Raw genomic sequence first — 26702 nt, 5'->3', positions numbered from 1 at the left:
GTTTTTGTTCTATAGGAATGGATGTTGACTAAATATCTATTTAGCACCTAATGAGATGATCAGAGGATTTTTTTTTCTTTTTCAATTATTATTATAGATAATTTCAACAGATTTTCTAATATAAAACTATATTTGCATTCCTAAGAGGCATCCCTTTGTTATCACATATTATCCTTGAAAAAGAGTACTGGATTCTACTGGCTAGTGTTTTATTTAGGAATTTTCCATCATTGTTTTTTTTACATAATCCATGTTGGGAAACAACCCAAATAATCACTAAAAAAGGTTGGGAAAAAATAAGCTGTACCATACCAATTCAACAAAATACCTAGAGTGGTTAAAATTAGATCTAGACATATTAATATATTTAAGATATACCGTTAATTTAAAAACAGTAAACCACTGAACAGTATATATAGCACAATACAGTTTTTTCCAATAAACATACACATGATTATAAACAGAGTTAAATCTAGAAAGATAGATATCATATTATTTAAAATGTTACTTCTGAATAGGTTTTAGTAATTTAAAATTTTCACTTTTGTTTATTTGAACAACTGTATAATAAAGTAGGTATTATTTGTCAATTTTTTGGATTTGTTTCTTTAAAATAATGCTCTATCTAACTCAACCTACTATGGTTTTTTTAGGCAACCAGTTCTCAAACTTTTGGTTTCAGAATCCCTTTACACTCTTCAAAATTGAGAACCTCCAAGAGCTTATATGCATGTAAGTTGCATTTACCAATATTTATTGTATTAGAAATTAAGAGACATTTTTAAAACACAAGAATACACAAGAACACATTCCATCAGCCATCAGAGCAACGACATCAGCCCCTGTCAGGTAACCCCTATCAAATATCACTGTCTACTCATGAGAGAATGAGAGCAAGAAAGGGACAAATTGTGTCCTAGTATTATTATAAAAATAGTTTTGACTTTCTGGACCTCTTCAAAGAGTCTCAGGGATCCCCAAGTACCCTTGGGCCACAATTTGCAATCTGCTGCTTTTTTCTTTTTCTTCCTCTTCTAGGCCATTCTCATCTCTCCTGTAACTGCTTTAGAATTTCCATAGCATAAAGAAACAAAAACATTCAGGACTACAAAAGTTGCTGATCCTAAATTTAATGCTACTCTAGTGTCTTACAAGAGCTAATGAACATTTCCCACGTTAAAAAAGCATTTATTACTAACTGGCAAAATCTGACTGATTTCCTAATACTGATTATGGAATGTTAATAAAAAAAGATTTGAATGTGCTGAATTCTATTTAGTCAGATGATGGCACTGTTTTGAAATGTATTGATTTTATGAATAAAATGGTATCTAACACTGTAATACAGCTTTTTTTTTTAATCAAATATTAAGCAGGTAGTATCTAAATTGATTTTTACTTCATTATAGACTAATTAGTATCTGTCTAAAGAAAGAGTAGGTATAAGCAAAAATGGCTCAAATCAGTGGTTCCAAACTATTTGTAGAAGCGGTACCTTTTTTTAAAAAAACTTGAGTCAAAATCAAACAAGACATAAAATCAAACCTATTTTTCTTTTCTATCCTGGGGCACCCACCTAGCCTACCTCTGCAGGACAGTCCAAAAATCACTAGCTAATATCACTAAGATGGAACTCCGATGTAAAATTCAGATACTGTGTTCAAAAATTTAATTATACACACTCAATCAGATCCCTCTTCAACAGCTGTCGTAAAATTACCTTCCTTAGGTCCCGAGGACAGAGGTTTTGGACTGTGCTCTCACTATCCAGATTCATGTCTACTTCAAATCACTTTACAAACCATATTGTGAAATAGAACATTCCTCCCACCACCTTAAGCTATCATTTTCTCTCATTTTTGCCTAATTAACCCATGGTTCACCACTTACCCTTCCAAACGCCTATGATCCTTTTTTTCTTCTCCGTTTCCCATCACCACCCCAGATCCTGTGTTATTTCCACAGTCAGCTGGCTACACTCCATCCATTCTGCTATCTTCAACTGATACTAGTATTGTCTCTGCCTCTAAAACTACTTTCATCATCTAACTTCTGTCATCCATCTGTTAAATTTGATCAAAACACTTGTGTTTGGTTTTCTGGTAACATAGATCACATCTTATCGTTAGCAACCCAACGTTAGGTTAACACTAGTATAGTCTGAAGAGTACCATTCACTCTTTTCTTAGAAAGTGCTCTGAAAAAATCAGGTAGGATGAATACTGAGGAAAGCTCAAAAGATAGTCTCAGAAACAGATCTGTTTTCACTTGTAAGCAGAGAAAGAAAACATTTAATGAACTTAAAACAGAAACTTGTTACTTCATTTCTTCAAATAATTGAAATGTTAATTTTCTTAAAACTGTCAGTTTTATTAAAATTGACACATGTGAAAGGAACTACTCCCTATTCTTACATAGAAGAAATCCTAACCACGCCAATATACCACTTTCACTATTTTGAATGTCCAAGAATCCAATAGTTTGGTTATTGTTTTGTTTTGGTTATTGTCATGTAGAACAGCACAGTGTTTGAAGGAAAAAATGGAAAAAAAATTTAAAAACCAGTTCCAAGACAGTAAGACTTACAGAAAATGGAACTATGCAAACTGTACAACTCCTTAGGTAAATTGTGTAGAAGCGCTTTCTTCCCAATAGAATAGTTTGACATACTAAAACAAAAAGGTGACGTGAGTTCCCTTCCCAAATAGTGGCTGTGCTTAGAATACAGCCGGCAATGAACATGTGCTGAATATACTAGGGTTAAACCATAAGAAACTTCCAATATCCAAACTGTTTTTGACCAACAAAATGGCAATTTCATGTGTTCCAATTTAATATCAATCTTAACATGAGAAGGAGGAAAAGGTACTGTGAAGAAATGAACTCAAATGAACTCATGCCCAGCTTGTGAGTAGAGGAGGTCCCAAGCCCCTCTAGGGCCCCTGCCACCACCTCAGGGCATTAATGTCCTCCTGCAGACCTTCTCTGTGTTTCATAAACACACGTTCCCGATTTCGAAGCAATCCCAATTTCATGTTAAGTCTATCCCTTTTCAATAAAGGTAAGTTAAAGTTAATGATAATAAATAATAAAGCTTTAGAAAGAAAGATATCTGCTTTCCCAAATAGAGAGGTAGACTTATAATCAGGATATTTATATTTTTGGCCCCATGTGGCAATATGGTACATCGTCTTATAAGAGAACTGGAATAATGTCGGAAGACTGAAGTTTATATCCTTGTTCCACTACAAACTAACTGTGTGATTTGGGTTAGCCAACCCCTTTCAGTCTCAGGTTCCTCATCTGCAAAATGGGAACAATTCCATACAGGCTTGCTAATAAGACAATATAAGGAGCACATAATAGGAACTCAACAAATTATTCCCTTCTCTGACACAATTCTCTTTCCATTTAAAAAACTGTATGTTTCTCACAATGGTAGCTGGTCACCAAATGCCTCCCCCCGGCAACTATATTATAAATTCCTAATTCCATACTTTTCTCATAAAGTTCCTCTCATCTGGAAAGGGTCCCCTCCAAGAGTAGTGATTTTAAAGAAGCCTTCATCCACTATTCCTGACCTCGCCTATCAATTAGCATTTATTAGGTCCTAATAACTTTACTGCTATTTTTCAATACCGTTTATATTCTGATAAAAGGAGCCAACTCTCTAGATATGTTCAGTTTTAGCTGTGGATTATCTATAATTAACAGTGACAGATTATTCTGAACCTAAAGCTCTCTTTCCTCTTTGATGCAATATCCTCTTACATCTCTTCTTGCTTAGTCATTGCCTGAAGAACGTTTGCATTCTTTGGAATTATAATGCTTAACTATGAAGATCCCTGAATGGGAAAACGAAAAAAGTTCAAAATTCTATAATATACCATTCATTCACATACTTACTTTTATGGGAAAATTAATAATTTATAAAAAGTAAGATGCCCCAGAATGTTTTGTTGCTTTACTTACAGGGCACATCAAGGACACCCGAAGGCTAGTGGTAGCAATTTCACTATCAGGATCCGCAGTAAGTTTTTCTTTAACTTTAGAAGGAGGGAAAATCAATAATAAAAACACAGTTTAAAAAATTAATTGTGACATATGAACAGAATTATAGAAATATATATATCATCTTATTTAAAGTTTCCCAGACACTTCAAATAGATCAAGAAACTACAAAAACAAAACAAACAAAATGTTAAGTATTAATGTATTGAAAACACAACCATACTTCCAGTATTAGGTTAAAGAATTACAAACTTACAAACTCTAGATGACATGTTTAATTGAATTTTTAAAATTTCTTTTTAAAAGTAAAATTGCAGGTGAGGAAGAGTTTCAAAGCAGAAAGCTGTTTAAGACTTAAGAACAATACAACAATTAGGAAAGGAACTTGGAAGGCAGTTATCCTCTGAGCTTCAATGCTTTTCTAAAACACATTCATGACTGTTTTAATTTGGGAGTACTGGTAATTTCTAACAATTGTTAAATTTGTAAACAGAAAAGGTAAAATATTCTTATACTTCCTTTAACTATTGAAAACTACTATGGATGTGGGAATGTCTGTGATCTTAATCATCACGTAATGTATACAAGTTATTGTCTATACAAGCTAATGAAGACATACACCGCCTTCAGATGCCTAATTCTCAACACCACGATAGGGAGAACAGTACTGGAAGTAGAGACAGTGGAACCTGAGTGGGGTAAAAAAAACTATGGAAGAGCTTCCATGGCTTTCAGCTCTAGGCAGGAAGATGAATACAGTACTGTTTGAGATGAGAAATGGCTTGAGTATAAGAAACAAAATACCATTTCAACAGCCCTACTTGGTTCCCTTTTCAACCTATAGATCCTCTTCTCCTTTCTCGTTCATTCAGTGATATGGGAGGTAACTGGGAGAAAAATATTCTCTTTCCCAAAAAAAAAATGTCTTGTTCAATTAACTTCAATTACTGTACTGAATTATTTACAGTTTGGGTTAAGACTTTTTTTTCTCTACCTATTATTATAACAGTATGAAAGCAAAGTACAAAATAAAACATCTCAGAAAGCAAATATTATTGTTGATGGATATCAACATTTCTTTTGCAAAAAGACCTTTTTTAGTTAGAAGTTTTTAAATGTACATCACACTACACACCGGAGGTTTTGAAGACTTGTATTCCTATTCTCAAGTCAACGTAGGCATCAAAACTGCCATCAACCTGACATTTACCTAAATAACTTCTTATGAAAAGGTGAAATATCAGATTAGTTGAGATTTAAAATTAATCCTCTTGGGAGTGGTTTCTAAGAGAAGGGCTTTTCAATTCATAGGGCTCCATTCTTAGAGTATTTTTAATTCATAATTCATTTTAGGTTTCTAATAATTGTTCCCAAATTGTTCCTGTATGGAGGTATATGTGAGGCTTTTAAAATTTCCATTTAAAGCATCTCATATGCTCAGTCTTACAAACATTACTTACTTAGTGCTCTGGAATGATCAGGGTTTCTAATACCTTTCATTTTTAATCTCTGTAATAACATGGCTGATGTGAGCTGTCGTACAAGATATACAGACATGGAGTAATTCTACAAAGAAAGATAATCTGTATTAAAGATGAGAGATAATAGTCTATTTACATAGAACACTTGTCTAAGAAGCTCTGGTTCCTAAAACTAACATTCAAAATAACTTCCACAGGACGGTCAATGACTGGGAAGGGAACAAAATCAACTCAGCTACTTTAGGGAAGATGAACGCTTCATCATCTCAGTGATTGAGATATTTCTCAATCACTTATAACTTTAAAACATCTATGTGAAAGATAAAATGGCTCAGATCAGCGGTTTTCAAACTGTGTTTCTAACTTAGCAAAACTGGTGCTTTAGGGGCCACCATGGTATAAATGAGAATGCGCTCTCCCATGCCCACTTCTAACTAGAATTTTCTGTTTTTATGTAATGGGGCTCTCATAATATATTCATTGAAAAATGAGTTCCACTGCAGAAACAAAGTTCAAACACCTGTGGTCTAAATTAACACTTCACATCCAGAGTTCCACAGTTCTAATTCTGGCAGACACTTGTTACATGGCCTTAGGCAAATCACTCATATGAACCCAAAATCAGCTTTCTTTTGAAAAAAATTTGACAATTAATTCCTGTTCCCAAACGGGCATTTTACTAGGGAAGGGGAAGCTACTACAGTATATAAGACACATGAAGAAACTATAAAAATCAAAAAGACAAGGCCAGAAAATAATAGCATCCAATCCCATACTCTCTTAGATCTGGCACAAAGGAACTTTCATTAGCTATTTATAAAGTTATGAAGAGATGATATACAATTTTACTTAAATGCTAAAAACCTACTTTACCATTTCATTACATTCATTCATTCAATCAATTCTACAATAAACAAAATACTTTTAACAGTTGCCAAACCAAATACTTTAAATATCATTTTTAATGTCCTGTAACAGTCCTTTCAAATATCTGAATACCCACTATAGTGTGCACATTTAAGTCAATTAATCATTATAATTGCAAGGAAAGAATATTATTCCCATTATGTGGCAAAAAAAAACCCCACACCTGTCAGGTCTTCAATGTCTGCAATCTTTTACTCAAAAAATCTGTAAGTTCATAATCATTTCAAAAAGATATACTACCCTTCTGCTCAAATTCCTCTCACTAAGCTTTAAAGCATTAATACTTGCTCAGTTAACAATGTCCCTTATATTTGCATATAACACCCATTCTTGAGATTTTATTTATTCTTTATAATAAGCAGGCCTCAGGGAATTAAGCAATTTGGCCAAAATCAAACAATTTGCCAACTTGGGACTAAGCCAAGATTTCCCAAATCCTTATCCAGTGCTTTACCACTGTATATTCAGTTCACACAAATAAAAAATATTAGGGATCAGTGTCTTATGATAAAAAAGTTAGAGTAAAAATTCAGAAATGAGAGCTCAAGAGAACAATCATTAAAGAGATCCTAATGTCTGTACAGTCAATACAAAAATATTCTTTATATCCAGCTCTGCAACTACCTTGGTGATAAAACCAAATAATTCTGGCTACAAACATGACTCAACTTCTCCATCCACAAATAGAAATACTATCCTTTATTTCTATGAAACAGCAACATTAAAGCTGATGTTCAGAAGTTAACTGAAATCTCTTGCCATTCTATTATTTCAGTTATATAAACAAGCAGTTCTAAAATGGAAATCCCTTGTTGTATTAATCAGTATCTCATAATTGACAAAACGCATTTTGAGACTAAGCATCAGCAGAAACCCAAGTTCATCAACCTAAAAATACAGAGGAAATAATATAAATCTAAGTAAATATTTTCATATGGATGCCCACATGTTATTTGAAGTATCAGCTGTTCATATACAGGCTGGAACAGATTATTTCTAATCACAACATGAGTACATTTAACCAAATGTTAATCTTCTCCAAAGCCTGAGAAAGCTTTCTTTGTTCCTCTTCAAAAATATATAACATTACCCCAAATTCCCAGTTTCTTAAAATACTACTTAAACACACATAAACACAATTGTGATTAACCATTAACTTAAGAAATACTGTAATGAGACTTATTTCCTTTCTAAGAAAATAAAGAGATGATACTCAGGAAACCTTAAAGTTTTAACCTTGAAAATCTCTGCATCTCTACCCTGAACTGAAAATTACTGCTTTTTGGGGTTACAAACAGAAAACTGAATGAGCTGGAGCTAGTAGCCTAAGAAGAGACAAAGTAAATCAACACCTAGTGGGAACACTTTCATGCTACCCAGAGAAAAGAATCTTTACCTTTCCAATTTCTGACGCCCAAGAAATGGAAATCTGATTTGGCACAGCTGAGGATAATCTAACTAAAGATGTAATATTCAAAGGGCGTCCAGGGCGCTTCTGTTCAATCCCATTTTTAGGTGGTGGTGCATAGCCCTATAACCAAGAAAGAAAAATAATTTTAAATTCTCTGTAGAGGAGCAAACATTTTCTCCAAGACGAGTACAGTATCTTGCCTAATTTCAGTCGCACTTAATTACTTTTATTTTATCCTGGAAATCACATAGTCCTCACCCTAAGGTCACCGACCCAAAAGAGGAAAATGACCTTTTAAAAATGTTACAAAATATTTCACAAATCCAGAAAAATACAACAAAAACTCCATGTTCCATTAAAATTAAAGATGCTGAGATCTTGCCATACTGACTACGAATTTTTTTCCTTTTTTTAAACAATAAAGTTGCACCTCTTTACACTGATTCATCTTAGGAGCTCTCATTCATTCAAATACTAGGGGTGAGAGAGGGAAAACGAACTCTGGAAATTAAAAAAAAAAAGCAGATCAGTGAATTTCAAAGGAATTATTAAAATCTTCTGAGTGATAAAAACGCTCTCCACTGTCTTCTCTCCGAGTAGAACAGAGATTGCCATCTTTAATACCAGGTCACGTTAACAAAAAAGAATAACCAATATTTCAATTGGCACTGAATTAGCTTGATGGCTATAATAAAACTGCTACTTATATATTTTTCTATTTTTTCTAGTCATTAAGTATTTGTTTTAAATAGTAAACAGTCTCACTTTTGATTTCACAGTACATCCAATTCTCAATTACCACAGGACTTTCCAGTTTCTGATTTTCAAAACCAATATATTTTTTAGAAAATTAAAATTTCTTAACTGCGAAAACATCTACGTATTGAAAAGCACACACCATATTTCATTGAATCTAAGATGACAATGATGCAATTTATGTACCACTGAGAAGGAAAAAACAGTAAGTAAATTAATGATACAACCTAATGTACTTTTTTTCCTGCATACATATCAAGAAAACATAAGCAAAATGAACTGGCTAACATATTCCTTTAGGATATACAGAAGAATCTTTTGAATCGTTTTTTCACTGTCATCAATGCATATGTTTTCCACATGATACTCTCCTATATGCCACCAAGAGCTCGAGATAAAAATACTTCTTAAAATTATATTCTACTCCACAAATATCTCTCAGATTTCCTTGCAAGCCACCGACACCCTAAGACTAACTGCAAGTGTTAATGCTGACACACCCTGGACATTAAGAGAACAAAAATTTCAAATAACAGCCAGGATTCACGAACCTTCCTCGAAATGTCCTCAAGTCACTTGTTGACTGAAAAACCGATGAAGGGCAGTTAACCAGTCATGCCATGGGAATAATAACATCAGGGTTGTACAAGTGCAGGCAACAACAATACATTACAGCTGCCACCTGATCATCAGAAACTGTTAAGACACCTCTGCATTTTAAAGATGTCAAAAATATGCACCTTGGTAACAATGAGATACAGTTTTGGTGGTATCACACAGCAGAGCCTAGGAAAACAGTCTATCGCACTAGGGAACACCTTTTGCTGCCTTGTAGGAGGTAGGATAGTGATTATTAAGTGTGAATTCCCATGATAACTTGTAATCTACAACTTGCAACAAGACTTTGAAAATCATTGAGAACTGTCTGAGCAGAGGAATAGAAGACAAAGAGAAGAGCGTAAATAACTTTCATTACACTATGGAAAAGGGAAATTGTGTGTGCGTGTGCGTGTGTAGAGGAGGATTATGCCCATCTAAAGTTGTTCAAGTGAAATAAAACAAAGAAGCAAACTCGTAAGAAAGTCCTCTTATAAAGACTAGGAATTGGTTCAATGAGCAACACACACAAGGAATATCAACACCAATATCTGGGTAATTGTGAATGAAACCACTGTTTTGCCTGTTTTGGGCCTGAAAGACAATTCTGTCTTCTGGTATGTCCACTAGTACGTTAACCAAATAAAAATAATGGCACAGGGTGTGCCAAAATGATAAAAACTCATGAACTAGTTAGACAATAAACTCTCTAAATTGGAATTTGAGACACCCAGCAACAATGTTGTTAGTTAATTTGAAAGAAGAGAGCAATAGAAGGGAAGAGAATAAAAGAGCATATAAGAATGAGGTGTTAGCAAATTCAAAACCAAATATGGTACTAGTCTTATTCACTGAAATATTTTAAATCTATTCTCTACCCCACATGACTAGTTTAATTTCACTGGTAATTCTGAGTTATCTGTATACTTATATTCTCCCTCTGACCAACAGTATCACCTCCAGTCAACCATCAGTTACCTGATTATTGAGAACAGGATATACAGTTGACCCTTCAACAACTCGGGGGCTGGGGCACTCACCCTCCACACAGTTGAAAATCCAAGTATAACTTACAGTCAGCTCTCTGAATATTCAGTTCCTCTGTACCTGAGGCACATGCAATACTGTAGTATTCACTACTGAAAATAACGCAGTATTTGGACCCGAGCAGTTCAAACCCATGTTGTTCAAGGGTCAACCACAGCTGGAATTTTGTAAAATGTAAAAGCTGAGCCTTCACATATTTCTAACAATTTTCCATATCTAAAGCAAAAATAAAATTAAGTTCATCTGACAGGAGACCTTTGGAGTAAATCTAAGGCTTTCTAAATAAAGGCTGCTGGAGAGCCATTGAAAGATTTTTTCATCAGTCTCAACCTAACATTTCAACAGAAGATATACCTAAAGAACCTTTTCTGTTACATGCTCTGACAACATCCCATCTACTTGTAATTCTGACAAAAGTCAACAGTGTTGCTCCTTTAACATTTTCCCCCTAATTTTCTAATTACCATTACTACTTTAATACTACCAACATATTTACTATTTTACTTTGTATTATAAAAATTTTCAAACATACACAAGAGTAGAAAGAACAGTAAAGTACCCACCAAACCACTACAATTATCAACATGTTGTCAATCTTGTTTCATTTGCCTCTGGCCCAACCCGAGCCCACCCCAAAATACATAACCCCCCCCAAAATATATACCCCACACATATACACATTTACTTTTGCCCGAGTATTTAAATGCAAGTTCTAGACATGCCATTTGACCCATACTTTTATATGCATCTTTAAAAGACCTTAAAAAAAAAACAGTATCACGACCTTAATTTAACCATAATTTAAAAAATTGCCTATCTACTTTATATTCCAATTTCTCAACTGCCTCAGAGATGTCTTTTATCTTTTTATTACTGAAACTTTCAAACCTATACAAAAATAGGGAAAAAAATATAACAAACTCCCATATACCTATCATCCAATTCAATAATTTACTTATAAGCAGTTTTTACCCCCATCTCAGATTATTATATAAGGTATCCCAGACACATTACTTTATCCATACATAGTTTGGTATATATGATGTCCTTTTACAGTTTGAATCGGAATCCAAACTTGACCCTCACAGTGTGCTCAGCTGTTTCTGAAGTCTCCTTTATTGTATATTAAAGAATAATTTTTATTCTCTCCCACCCCCTGCCTCCAATTCTACTCCTTTTCCGATGCTGTCGTTGGAGACCCCAGGGCTTCTGACCTGAAGAATGACCTCTTCTTCTGTATTAGACAGACTGCTTCCTCACAGTATGAAGGTGTGATACTCCCATGTTTTAAGCTGGTAATTAGTTGTACAGGCTTGACCAAATTCACGTTCAAATTTTCAGGCACAAAAACTACATAAGGAATGTTATGTTCTTCCTATTGTACCACATCATGAGGCACAGAATGTCTGTTTGCCCCATTTTCAGTGATGTAAAGGTTGATCAGTTCAGCTGATGTCAGCCTGATCCTTCCACTATAAAGTTCCGTATCCAGCTTTGACCTAATGGTTTTAGTATCCATTGATGATGGTTACCTAGATCCATTATCCGATTACAGATTACAAAAAAAGTTTTTAAATCCATTCTTCCTTTTGCTTATATTAGTTGAAATCTTTGCATAAAGAACTTGACCACATCAACATTTGGTTACTCTGAAATCAATGATTCTCTCCCTTAACCAGTTTTTAGAGTAATGAGTTGATGTAACCTCCAATGGTTTATTTTAGCATAATTATAAACTCATTTATATCTTTGATAATTTTGAGTCCACTTAAGTATTATTTTTTTAGATGCCAATATTATCCCACCTCAGGCCAAGGGAAGCTCTTCAAATTGGTGTGTGTGTGGGTTTCAAAAGAAGAAAATATTGACTTTACTTCAGGCCAGATTTACTGTGAGGCAGACCGTTGGTGTAACTAATACATGCAGGAAAAAAATAATATATCAGGAAAGATAAATCCACAAACTCAGAAAGAGAATACATTGAGATAATGGCACTAGTACTAATAAGTCTCCCGCTGCACCGAGAGGAAATACTCAGGAGATCTTTGTCAGCTGAACTGTGAGCACACATCCTCTCCATGCTTCGGAATCTTTCCAAGAAATACTACCCCATGTCAACCCACCTCCACACCCCAACCTTACAGCTCCACAGGTTCACATACATTTCTCAAAATCTGTTTAAAAGGAAAAATAATTCAGCCTCTCAAAATAACTCTCCAAGCAAAGAATTTTTCTCCCTTCTGCCCTTAAAAACATGTCATTCTCTCATTTGGCTGTCACTGTGTATGCTTGCAGTGCTTGAGTCAAAGGTGGAGGTGTGGGGAAGATTCTCAGAGGCAGTTTCACTTGTGTCTGTCCACTCTGCACTTACCGTTCTACAAGTCCTGCTATGAACTGCTTACTGTCATCCCTGTATCAAGGGACTGGAAAAATCAAGGGATAAAGGTGTCTTATAAAACTCAGCATCTTGATGTGGGTAAAACAGCACATAAACTGCTTTCATCACCATTTGACCCTTAAGAATCCAGGGACACGTTGCTATTATCAAGGTAACACCATTTCCCATTCAGTTTACTCTTTGTTCATCATGGGTCCATAATGACTGCATACTGCAATAAGGTCATACACATAGACACTTGTTCCCAGACACAAATTCGAATTTATTCAGAGCTCTAATGGGAAATCCCATGACTTACTCCTCCAGGATCTGTTGTATGATAAACCAGGATCATGGGCAAGGACCACATGTCAAACTTCTTTGTGGCCTGTTGATGCTTCTTACAATTGGAACAAAGTCCCTGAAGATCTCCACGGTGGTGAAGAGCTCACTTCTTCTTCTGAGGTGGCAGTACACTCACATGATTCTCATAAATCTGCTTCATGCTAGTAAAGGCTCCATATTACATTATCCCAAACAACAGCAATTGTGGATCAAGGGGAGGTCTCAGCAGTTTTTCATCAGTTGCATGTAAACTTATGTCAACTGTTCCATAAGCGTTCACAGGGCTGAAGACGAAAAACCTGGGAAAGACTGGCATCTGGTCTTTGGGATGGTCCTATTAGGGTCAGGCAAGCTCGCCCCTGCCCCCACCATCACCCCATTGCCTTCTGTTTATGAAATCTGTTTTGAAATCCTTTGTCCTAATGCTCACCTTTCTTCACCTCCCTCACAAGTGCTCCTGGAGCCACTGCAGGACTCTGGCTCCAGAGGTGAGTGCAAGACTCATCAGACAAATGGTGTTTCACGTAGTAGCTGATGTGTTCACAAACAGCCTAGTATAAGTACTCAACGGTTAGTTAGTGCTTTTGGAAAGAAAGCAGCAGTGACTGAGTAACAATGTCCCAGAGGAAGTGCTCAACTGCCTAATTTCTTCTCTCTCAAAAGTCCTGGAAGAATGACAAATTCAGAGCTATCCATAGTGGTGCTGCAGATCTCATGGATGAAAATATTATAGCAAAAATACTGGTCCACCTGGAAAATTGTGTGGAATGTGTGTATACACATCTGTCACTATCATATTTTCTGAAGCAATGCCAGAGTTTAGGTAGAGCCTCACACATTTCAGACACGACCCCCCAGCACTGGCACATATAATACTGGATAGATCTTCAAGGTGGGTCTATAGACATCAAGAAGATCATCATAATTAGATATTTCTTCAAGGAGAATGAGAGAGTTAAATAGCAATAAAAGTCAAAGGTCAAAAGAAATCTTAGCCCATCGTGGACAAAGAAAATTGGATATGAAAAGCAATGGAAAATGTGCTATCTTTCCAAAATCCCAGGTTTCCTTTGCTACACATCTGGCCACCCAGTGGCATCCTTCAGCTCCAAGTAAGGCTGCTTCTTCCCCTGGTTTAGATCGTTATATGATCCATCCAGATAAAAGACAGCTCCTGAGATCTGTTGTTGCTTATAGCCAGAAACCCACGAGACAAAATGTCCCACCTGGGTTTGAACATACACAAGGCCATGAAAGCATTCCTCCCCACCATATCTGCTCAGCCTCTGAAATTTCCCCTTTCATCCCCAGAAAACTCTTTCGTATGATTTCAGCCTCACAGACATCTTTCAAAAAGAGTAGGCAGTGGTGCAGTATTGCTCAAGCCCTATAAAATGCATGAAACACGTTATTTCTCAGGTCTCTAAATCCACAGGCTATGTATGAGAGAAATGAGACTCGTGACAACCAAGAAGTCAGATCTTTGACTGGCAGGGTCGGCCTTGGCCATGGGCCATCTTCACTTTGGGCTTCAACTACAACCACTTGGCCCTGGTACAGCCTGCTCACAGCTGTTGCGCATATACTTATTCCAGAGACAAGTCTTGTGCCCAGCAGGAATGCTAAACAGCTGCCCCATCTCTATCTCAACAGTCACATGGTAACTGCTTTGCTGAAATGGCAGCTTAACATAATGGTAGAATCACTGTTCTCACAGCACTTCTTCAGTTAAGATACATATCCACTCTGTAGGGCTTGAAAAACAGGCCATGCTCTACTACTATTGTGATTAAGGCTTTACTTCCACACAGCTGTACCAAATTAGTAACTTAGTCCAAACCTCAGTGGAGACAGATACATAGTCCAGTTCAACAATTAATTGTTATATTAAGATTTGACTAACAGGATTTGAAGAGTCTGGAGCTATCTAACAGGTCAGAAACAGGCTATACACACTGAGAGAGTGTGTGTGTGTATCTCCCAGGTGCTGAAGCCCATATACTACTTCACTGCTTAAACAACAGGTTGTCAATCAAATACCACTGCATCCATCCCCCAAGTGTGTGCACCATCAAGGCTCAAGCTCAGAATCCTTAATCTCCATGTCCAGTCGCTCTCAGCAGCCTCTAACTTTCATCATCTCATACATGGCTGAGGCCCAGCTCATTCAGACATCCACTACAACACGCTGCCCTACATATGCAGGTCCTGCCCTGCCACTATGCCATTTGATATGATCTTAAGAGTCTTTCACAGCTTCCTCGCTTCCTGGCACAAGATGCTTCAAGCTCATCTTTTCCATCTCCCCCAAACCTGGAATCAGCCACTTCCCCAAGGAGCCATGAATCTCTCTAGTGGAAAACTGTATTTAATGCTGGGACTGTTCATTGGTCCTAAGTGATCACTATTTCTAGGCCTTGTTAGTATTTATAATAAACTTACATACCAAAGCCTTGTGAATAAAAAGCAACTTACAGGCAAAGGAAACAGCTTCCCATTTACTTTTATACAGAGACTATTGGGATAGTTATCCTCTTGAGGGCAACTCGTCTCTGCCAGGCAAAGTCTGCATTAAAGAAAAAAAAGAAATACTCTTAAATAATGTACTCAAACATGCTTATGTATTTACAAATTCAGGACTATATACATACAGTTACAAGTATAAAATTAAAGTAACAAGAAAATTTCAAACTCACCTCAACTGAACCTGGACTGTATAATCTCTCCTACCACCTGGCAAAAAATCCCTGTTGGAAAGAGAAAAAAATTGGGTTAAGAAAACACAACTAGAATTCACAGAAACATTCTCAACAAAAAAAAGCATTATTGGTATTTTTACTCTTTGTCCTTAAAAAATGAACGCTACCTTACCAATAGCACAAGGCTTAATTAAAACACTGTAGTGATGACAGCCCTCATTTGCTTAACATTTAGTCTTGTCTTTATGGCAATTTTAAAGTATTTTCAATTCATGGGAACTTTCGCAATACAATTTTTATTTCAACAGACAACAGACTTGGTTAACAGGAAAAGGAGCATGGTTCTAAGAGTTTAATAAATCAATTTGTTTACTTACAGTGGTTCTGAAGCCTTGGCTGAGCATTGTAATCACTTGCAAATTTTGTTTTAATATACAGGCCCACTCATCAGATATTCTTATTGGTTCTGAAGCACAGTCTGAGCATTAGTAGTTTTTACAACTACTCAGGTGATTCTAATAAAGAACTAGGATAGAGAACTGGTGTCTAGAGTCTCAGAACCTCTATACCACAGCAACTTCATAACTATGTACCCGAATAAGGAAACAGAATCTCTTAGAATTTCTAGATGAGAACCTAACAGAGTCTCATATGAAATATCTTTGGGATGGAACCTCCTAAACCCTTGCCACTCAAAATGGAGTCCACAATGAAGCAGCATTGTAACTGCTTGGGAGCTTCTTAGTTAGAAATGCAGAATCTCAGGCCCCACCCCAAAACTACAGAATTAGAATCTGAATTTTAGCAAGATTCCCAAAGTGACATGTATTCACTTTACAGTTTAAGAAATCTTCTCCTTAGCCATTATCATAAATCTTGGACTGTGTCAGAGAGAAGATCATTAGAGATTAGTCCTGTCTTGAGAGTACATATGGCCCTCCATCTTGTTCCAACTTGCTTCTTACTGCTTCCAATTCTCTATGTTCACAGGAAGGCAGTAAAGCACAGTAGTGTCCAGCCTGAGTTCTATAGTCCCAAACTGTATGACCTTGGGCAAATTACCTAACCTTTCTGTGCCTCAGTTACATCTGTTAAAGATGGAAAATTACTGCATCTACTTCATGAAGTTGTTGTGACAAACGTGTTAATACTACATGTGAAGTGCCTGGATATAAGAAGTGCTCAACAAGTGTGAGCAGCTGGCTGCTATTATTGTTAACTGTTTCTCTTGCCAGTAGTAGCTTCCACATTTCTCAAATGCCTATTCAAAATATCCTAGACAACACTGACCTCTTGAGAGTAACTCATATCATTCTGCTCATTAAAATCAAGAAACACTGCAAAGTCTGGGTGCTGAAGCATCAAAGATAAATAAGACATAATATTTGCTCTCAAAGGTCTCATATGCTAGTAAGTAACAAATATATACAACTAAAATAATATGTGGTGTTACAGTACATTATGAAAAATAAGTGTTACAGAAAAGAGGGAAATTCAATTTTGTCTTCAAAGTTCAAGGCAATTACCACAATCAGTCCAAACAAATTAGAAAACAGGGTTTGTACAGCAGTGGTTCTATTTCCACAAAGAGAGACACACTTCCATCAGTAACAGTGGCTTCACTAGTAGGGTGATTCTCAACAGAAGGAAAGGTGAGTATCAACCAGAGATACATGGCAGAAACTTGTTAGGTTGGGAACATAATTTTTAAAAAGAGAAAAGACAAAAGACGAACCCAGAAAGATAAATGGGAGAATGTTATAAAGGGTTTTGAATGGTTCACTAAGGATTTATACTTTATTCCAGTAAGGGAAATTAACATAAACTGGGAAATGCAATGTGTTACAGATCTTCACAAACATGATGAGTAATGACTACGCATCTTCTGACATTCATTTTCTGCCAGTCACTGCTCTAGGAACTTTCACATGTTGAATTCATTTATCAGATATAAAGGCATTTACTATATGCCAGGCACTGTGACAGGCTCTGAGAATATAAAAATGAGTAAGAGATGTTGGTTTCATTAAGAAGTTTGTAAATTCAAGTAGTCAAATAAATGCTTTAATAGAAAATAAGTACATGAGAGTAGTGCAGAGAGAGACAAATGATGAAATTGGGGAAATGTGAAAAGGCATCACAGAAAAGGGAAGACTTGAACTGGCCCTTAAAACATGACTCAGGTTTGCCAAGCAGAGTAAGGAGGAAGAGGATATGCAAAGATGCACAGCTATGAAAGTCTAGCTAGAGTATAGGCTGCTAAAGAAGAGTGACAGGAGATGAGATGATTTTTAAAAGTTTCGTAGATCCTACAGAGGCCACTTCTCCAAAGTCGAGACACAAAACTAACCTACCACATACATAAAAATACAAATAGCAACTCAGACAAAATGAGGTGGCAGAGGAACACTTTCCAGATGAAGGAATGAGATAAAACTCCAGAAGAAAAACTAAGTGAAGCAGAGATAGGCAATCTACCCGAGAAAGAGTAATGATCGTAAGACGATCAAAGAATTTGGGAGAAGAATGGATGCACAGGGTGAGAAGTTAGAAGTTTTTAACAGAGTTAGAAAATATAATGAACAACCAGAGATGAAGAATATAATAACTGAAATGAAAAATACACTAGAAGGAATCAACAACAGACTAAATGATACAGAGGAATGGATCAGTGAACTGGAAGACAGTAGCGGAAATCACTGCCACTGAACACAAAAAAGAAAGAAAAGAAATGAGGATAGTTTAAAAGACATCTGGGACATCAAAAATCACTAATAATTCACATTATAGGGGCCCCCAAAAGGAGAAGAGAAAGAGAAAGGGCCTGAGAACATATTTGAAGACATAACAGCTGAAAACTTCCTTAACGTGGAAAAGGAAGGAAAAATAAACAAATGGGACCTAATCAAATATAAAAGCTTTTACAAAGCAAAGTAAACCATCCACAAAACAAAAAGACAATGTACGGAATGGCAGAAAATATTTGCAGATGATATGACTGATAAGGAATCAATATCCAACATTTATAAACAGCTCATACAACTCAACATCAAAAAAAAACCCGATTGAAAAATGAACAGAACTGAACAGACATTTTTCCAAAAAGGAAATGCAGATGGCCAACAACATTGTTAATCATCAGAGAAAAGTAAATCAAAACTACAATGAGGTATCACCTCACATGAGTCAGAAGGGCTATCATCAAAAAGTCTACAAATAATAAATGCTGGAGAAGGTGTGGAGGAAAAGGAACCCTCCTACACTGTTGGTGGGAATGCAAATTGGTGCAGCCACTGTGGAGTACAGTGTGGAGGTTCCCTAAAAAACTAGAGTTACCATATGACCCAGCAATCCCACTCCCAGGCATATATCCAGAAAAGACAAACACTCTTAATTCAAAAAGATACATGCACCCCAACGTTCACAGCAGCACTACAACAGTCAAGACATGGAAGCAACCTAAGTGTCCATCAACAGATGAATGGATAAAGAAGATACACATACACATAGACACACACACTCAAACACAATGGAATATTACTCAGCCATAAAAAGAATAAAATATTGTCATTTGCAGCAACATGGGTGGACCAAGAGATTATCATACTAAGTGAAGTAAATCAGACAGAGAAAGACAAATATTATATACCACTTATAAGTGGAATCTAAAAAAAATAACACAAATGAACTTATTTACAAAACAGAAAACAAACTCACAGACATAGAAAACAGACTTATGGTTACCAAAAGGGAAAGGGGGCTAGGGGTAGGGATAAATTAAGAGTATGGGATTAAAAGATACCACCATATATATAAAATAGATAACAAGGATTTACAGTATAGCACATGGAACTATATTCAATATCTTGTAACAACCTATAATGGAAAAGAATCTAAAAAAGATACATATATATCTGAATAACTTACCTGCACCCCCCCCAAAACTGACGCAATACTGTAAAACAACTATACTTCAATTTAAAAAATTAAATTTTAAAAAAAGAAGATGAAGAGGATTAACCAAGATGGCGGAGTAGAAGGACATGCTCTCACTCCCTCTTGCGACAGCACCAGAATCACAACTGGCTGCTGGACAATCATCGACAGGAAGACACTGGACTTCACCAAGGAGGACACCCCACGTCCAAGGACAGAGGAGAAGCCACAGTGAGACGGTAGGAGGGGCATAATCAGAGCAAAATCAAATCCCATAACTGCTGGGTGGGTGACTCACAGACTGGCGAGCACTTATACCACAGAAGTCCACCCACTGGAGTGAAGGTTCTGAGCCCCACGTCAGGCTTCCCAACCTGGGGATCCGGCAACGGGAGGAGGAATTCATAGAGAATCAGACTCTGAAGCCTATTGGGAATTGATTGCAGGACTTCGACAGGACTGGGGGAAACAGAGACCCCACTCTTGGAGGGCGCACACAAAATAGTGTGTGCATCAGGACACAGGGGAAGGAGCAGTGACCCTGGGGGAGACTGAACCAGACATACCTGCTGGTGTTGGGGGGTCTCCTGCAGAGGCGGGGGCTGGCTCTGTTTCACCGTGGGGACAAGGACACTGGCAGCGGACGTTCTGGGAAGTACTCCTTGGTGTGAGCCCTCCCAGAGTCTGCCATTAGCCCCACCAAAGAGCCCGGGTAGGCTCCAGTGTTGGGTTGCCTCAGGCAAAACAACCAACAGGGAGGGAATCCAGCCCCACCCATCAACAATTAAGTGGATTAAAGTTTTACGGAGCTCTGACCGCCACAGCAACAGTCAGCTCTACCCACCTCCAGAGCCTCCCATCAAGCCTCTTAGATAGCCTCAACCACCAGAGGGCAGACAGCAGAAGCAAGAAAAACTACAGTCCTGCAGCCTGTGGAACAGAAACCACATTTACAGAAAGATAGACAAGATGAAAAGGCAGAGGGCTATATACCAGATAAAGGATCAAGAAAAAACCCCAGAAAAACAACTAAATGAAGTGGAGATAGGCAACCTTCCAGAAAAAGAATTCAGAATAATGATAGTGAAGATGATCCAGGACCTTGGAATAAGAATGGAGGCAAAGACTGAGAAGATGCAAGAAATGATTAACAAAGACCTAGAAGAATTAAAGAACAAACAAACAGAGATGACCAATACAATAACTGAAATGAAAACTACACTAGAAGGAATCAATAGTAGAATAACTGAGGCAGAAGAACGGATAAGTGACCTGGAAGACAGAATGGTGGAATTCATTGCTGTGGAACAGACTAAAGAAATAAGAATGCAAAGAAATGAAGACAGCCTAAGAGACCTCTGGGACAATATTAAATGCAACAACATTCGCATTATAGGGGTCCCAGAAGGAGAAGAGAGAGAGAAAGGACCAGAGAAAATATTTGAAGAGATTATAGTCGAAAACTTCCCTAACATGGGAAAGGAAATAGCCACCCAAGTCCAGGAAGCGCAGAGAGTCCCATACAGGATAAACCCAAGGAGAAGCACGCCGAGACACATAGTAATCAAAGTGGCAAAAATTAAAGACAAAGAAAAATTATTGAAAGCAGCAAGGGAAAAATGACAAATAACATATAAGGGAACTCCCATAAGGTTAACAGCTGACTTCTCAGCAGAAACTCTACAAGCCAGAAGGGAGTGGCATGATATACTTAAAGTGATGAAAGGGAAGAACCTACAACCAAGATTACTCTACCCGGCAAGGATCTCATTTAGATTTGATGGAGAAATCAAAAGCTTTACAGACAACCAAAAGCTAAGAGAATTCAGCACCACCAAACCAGCTCTACAACAAATGTTAAAGGAACTTCTCTAAGTGGGAAACACAAGAGAAGAAAAGGACCTACAAAAACAAACCCAAAACAATTAAGAATATGGTCATAGGAACATACATATCGATAATTACCTTAAATGTGAATGGATTAAATGCTCCAGCCAAAAGACACAGGCTTGCTGAATGGATACAAAAACAAGACCCATATATATGCTGTCTACAAGAGACCCACTTTAGACCTAGGGACACATACAGACTGAAAGTAAGGGGATGGAAAAAGATATTCCATGCAAATAGAAATTAAAAGAAAGCTGGAGTAGCTATACTCATATCAGATAAAATAGACTTTAAAATAAAGAATGTTACAAGAGACAAGGAAGGACACTACATAATGATCAAGGGATCAATCCAAGAAGAAGATATAACAATTATAAATATATATGCACCCAACATAGGAGCATCTCATTACATAAGGCAACTGCTAACAGCTATAAAAGAGGAAATTGACAGTAACACAATAATAGTGGGGGACTTTAACACCTCACTTACACCAATGGACAGATCATCCAAAATGAAAATAAATAAGGAAACAGAAGCTTTAAATGACACAATAGACCAGATAGATTTAATTGATATTTATAGGACATTCCATCCAAAAACAGCAGATTACACTTTCTTCTCAAGTGCGCATGGAACATTCTCCAGGATAGATCACATCTTGAGTCACAAATCAAGCCTCAGTAAATTTAAGAAAATTGAAATCATATCAAGCATCTTTTCTGACCACAATGCTATGAGATTAGAAATGAATTACAGGGGAAATAACGTAAAAAACACAAACACATGGAGGCTAAACAATACGTTACTAAATAACGAAGAGATCACTGAAGAAATCAAAGAGGAAATCAAAAAATACCTAGAGACAAATGACAATGAAAACACGACAACCCAAAACCTATGGGATGCAGCAAAAGCAGTTCTAAGAGGGAAGTTTATAGCTATACAAGCCTACCTAAAGAAACAAGAAAAATCTCAAGTAAACAATCTAACCTTACACCTAAAGAAACTAGAGAAAGAAGAACAAACAAAACCCAAAGTTAGTAGAAGGAAAGAAATCATAAAGATCAGAGCGGAAATAAATGAAATAGAAACAAAGAAAACAATAGCAAAGATCAATAAAACTAAAAGCTGGTTCTTTGAGAAGATAAACAAAATTGATAAGCCATTAGCCAGACTCATCAAGAAAAAGAGGGAGAGGACTCAAATCAATAAAATCAGAAATGAAAAAGGAGAAGTTACAACAGACACCGCAGAAATACAAAGCATCCTAAGAGACTACTACAAGCAACTCTATGCCAATAAAATGGACAACCTGGAAGAAATGGACAAATTCTTAGAAAGGTATAACCTTCCAAGACTGAACCAGGAAGAAGCAGAAAATATGACCAGACCAATCACAAGTAATGAAATTGAAACTGTGATTAAAAATCTTCCAACAAACAAAAGCCCAGGACCAGATGGCTTCACAGGTGAATTCTATCAAACATTTAGAGAAGAGCTAACACCTATCCTTCTCAAACTCTTCCAAAAAATTGCAGAGGAAGGAACACTCCCAAACTCATTCTATGAGGCCACCATCACCCTGATACCAAAACCAGACAAAGACACTACAAAAAAAGAAAATTACAGACCAATATCACTGATGAATATAGATGCAAAAATCCTCAACAAAATACTAGCAAACAGAATCCAACAACACATTAAAAGGATCATACACCACGATCAAGTGGGATTTATCCCAGGGATGCAAGGATTCTTCAATATACGCAAATCAATCAATGTGATACACCATATTAACAAACTGAAGAATAAAAACCATATGATCATCTCAATAGATGCAGAAAAAGCTTTTGACAAAATTCAACACCCATTTATGATAAAAACTCTCCAGAAAGTGGGCATAGAGGGAATCTACCTCAACATAATAAAGGCCATATATGACAAACCCACAGCAAACATCATTCTCAGTGGTGAAAAACTGAAAGCATTTCCTCTAAGATCAGGAACGAGACAAGGATGTCCACTCTCACCACTATTATTCAACATAGTTCTGGAAGTCCTAGCCACGGCAATCAGAGAAGAAAAAGAAATAAAAGGAATACAAATTGGAAAAGAAGAAGTAAAACTGTCACTGTTTGCAGATGACATGATACTATACATAGAGAATCCTAAAACTGCCACCAGAAAACTGCTAGAGCTAATTAATGAATATGGTAAAGTTGCAGGATACAAAATTAATGCACAGAAATCTCTTGCATTCCTATACACTAATGATGAAAAATCTGAAAGAGAAATTATGGAAACACTCCCATTTACCATTGCAACAAAAAGAATAAAATACCTAGGAATAAACCTACCTAGGGAGACAAAAGACCTGTATGCAGAAAACTATAAGACACTGATGAAAGAAATTAAAGATGATACCAACAGATGGAGAGATATACCATGTTCTTGGATTGGAAGAATCAACATTGTGAAAATGACTATACTACCCAAAGCAATCTACAGATTCAATGCAATCCCTATCAAATTACCAATGGCATTTTTTACAGAGCTAGAACAAATCATCTTAAAATTTGTATGGAGACACAAAAGACCCCGAATAGCCAAAGCAGTCTTGAGGGAAAAAAACGGAGCTGGAGGAATCAGACTCCCTGACTTCAGACTATACTACAAAGCTACAGTAATCAAGACAATATGGTACTGGCACAAAAACAGAAACATAGATCAATGGAACAAGATAGAAAGCCCAGAGATAAACCCACGCACCTATGGTCAACTAATCTATGACAAAGGAGGCAAAGAAATACAATGGAGAAAAGACAGTCTCTTCAATAAGTGGTGCTGGGAAAACTGGACAGCTACATGTAAAAGAATGAAATTAGAACACTCCCTAACACCATACACAAAAATAAACTCAAAATGGATTGGAGACCTAAATGTAAGACTAGACACTATAAAACTCTTAGAGGAAAACATAGGAAGAACACTCTTTGACATAAATCACAGCAAGATCTTTTTTGATCCACCTCCTAGAGTAATGGAAATAAAAACAAAAATAAACAAATGGGACCTAATGAAACTTCAAAGCTTTTGCACAGCAAAGGAAACCATAAACAAGACGAAAAGACAACCCTCAGAATGGGAGAAAATATTTGCAAACGAATCAACGGACAAAGGATTAATCTCCAAAATATATAAACAGCTCCTTCAGCTCAATATTAAAGAAACAAACACCCCAATCCAAAAATGGGCAGAAGACCTAAATAGACATTTCTCCAAAGAAGACATACAAACGGCCACGAAGCACATGAAAAGATGCTCAACATCACTATTTATTAGAGAAATGCAAATCAAAACTACAATGAGGTATCACCTCACACCAGTTAGAATGGGCATCATCAGAAAATCTACAAACAACAAATGCTGGAGAGGGTGTGGAGAAAAGGGAACCCTCTTGCACTGTTGGTGGGAATGTAAATTGATACAGCCACTATGGAGAACAATATGGAGGTTCCTTAAAAAACTAAAAATAAAACTACCATAGGACCCAGCAATCCCACTACTGGGCATATACCCTGACAAAACCGTAATTCAAAAAGACACATGCACCCGAATGTTCATTGCAGCACTATTTACAATAGCCAGGTCATGGAAGCAACCTAAATGCCCATCAACAGACGAATGGATAAAGAAGTTGTGGTACATATATACAATGGAATATTACTCCGCCATAAAAAGGAACGAAATTGAGTCATTTGTTGAGACGTGGATGGATCTAGAGACTGTCATACAGAGTGAAGTAAGTCAGAAAGAGAAAAACAAATATCGTATATTAACGTATGTATGTGGAACCTAGAAAAATGGTACAGATGAGCCGGTTTGCAGGGCAAAAGTTGAGACACAGATGTAGAGAACAGACATATGGACACCAAGGGGGGAAAACAGCGGTGGGGTGGGGATGGTGGTGTGCTGAATTGGGCGATTGAGGTTGACATGTATACACTGATGTGTATAAAATTGATGACTAATAAGAACCTGCAGTGTAAACAAACAAACAAAACAACTAATACTAAACTTTCATTGGGTTATTTGTATGGAAATATGTTAATATAAATGTTTCAGACATTACATGAAATTTCTAAAAATCTTATATGTTCTGGTATAATGTTATAAGTCATAATCCTAGTTATTACTTTAAAATGTATATCTCAGAAATAACTAATTTTCTTGTCAACTGCATTATTATGAACTTTCATCAGATCTTTAACCGTGGTCATTTTTAAGTCTTTTGTCATTTACAGACAGTTCTGGGTGTACTCTGATGCTTTTGCAAATATGTTCCTATAAAAGGGTTTCATTTTCAAGAAATTCATGGAAAAGACTCTGACAAGTACAGGTTTCTGGTAACTGACTGTACTGCTGAACTGAATGAATAAGCATTTTCAGAACTCTAATGAAAAACTGATGAACTCATAAAAGTGCTAACAAAAGATCAAGATGAAAAAAAAAAAATTAATTACATGGGACTGAGTGAACTGATGAGGATGAGTATAATTTTTGTGACTTTGTTTGAATTTAAAAAAAAAAAAAAAACCCACAGGGAGTCAGAGGCAAAGAATATACAAATCAATTTTCACTGCAAAGTAAAGGAGCTGTTACAGTGGAGGATTACTGGACTGAATGTCAATATTATGACATAGTATGAGTGTGTTTCATGTTTGGTAATTGCAATCATTGTTGCTTTTGTTGTGGTCACCCATGTACAATGCCTGGTGTCAGTCTATTTATCTCTTGTAAAAATAAAATACAGTGTGTGTGTGTGTGTGTGTGTGTGTGAAAAAAAAAAGAAGATGAGTAGAGTAGGATGTTGAAGAGAATTGTCAAGCAATGGAGTATGGACTTCATAAGGTTTTTAAGCACAAGAAAGAAAAAACAAGAAAGAAAAAACTACAGGGTTTTTAAGCACAAAAAAGAAAAAACTGAATGGGCTTTAGAAAGATCACTTGGTCAGCTGGGAGAGTTAGGAGGTCATTACAATTGTATAGGCAAAAGATGAGGGCTTGAAAGTTATTTAAACATAAATATCACTGAATGATATTTAGGGATAAAAACTGATAGGACTCAATGACTGACTAGATACAGGAAGGTAGGATAAGGGGACCTAGGATGGTACCCAGGTTTCGGAATGGTGCAACTGGATAGATGGTGATGCTACTCAC

The 26702-nt window shown here is 36.6% G+C and overlaps 1 protein-coding gene across 5 annotated transcripts in view; it reads right to left on the bottom strand.

Annotated features, from left to right (window-relative positions):
• Positions 1-26702, bottom strand: part of PIAS2 (protein inhibitor of activated STAT 2) — a 91068-nt gene that overhangs the window by 27380 nt on the left and 36986 nt on the right. For all 5 annotated transcript variants that reach the window (XM_061169010.1, XM_061169006.1, XM_061169007.1 and 2 more), the window contains exons 4-8: positions 15649-15699; positions 15428-15518; positions 7816-7950; positions 5472-5577; positions 3973-4046 (exon numbers count right to left, since the gene is read on the bottom strand). In XM_061169010.1, the coding sequence (XP_061024993.1) occupies positions 3973-4046; positions 5472-5577; positions 7816-7950; positions 15428-15518; positions 15649-15699 (457 nt within the window). The remainder of the gene's footprint in view (positions 1-3972; positions 4047-5471; positions 5578-7815; positions 7951-15427; positions 15519-15648; positions 15700-26702) is intronic.

Source organism: Eubalaena glacialis, chromosome 15 (genome assembly GCF_028564815.1).
Source record: "Eubalaena glacialis isolate mEubGla1 chromosome 15, mEubGla1.1.hap2.+ XY, whole genome shotgun sequence".
NCBI classification, from domain to species: Eukaryota; Metazoa; Chordata; class Mammalia; order Artiodactyla; family Balaenidae; genus Eubalaena; species Eubalaena glacialis.
This window is presented reverse-complemented; position numbering and strand designations above follow the sequence as displayed.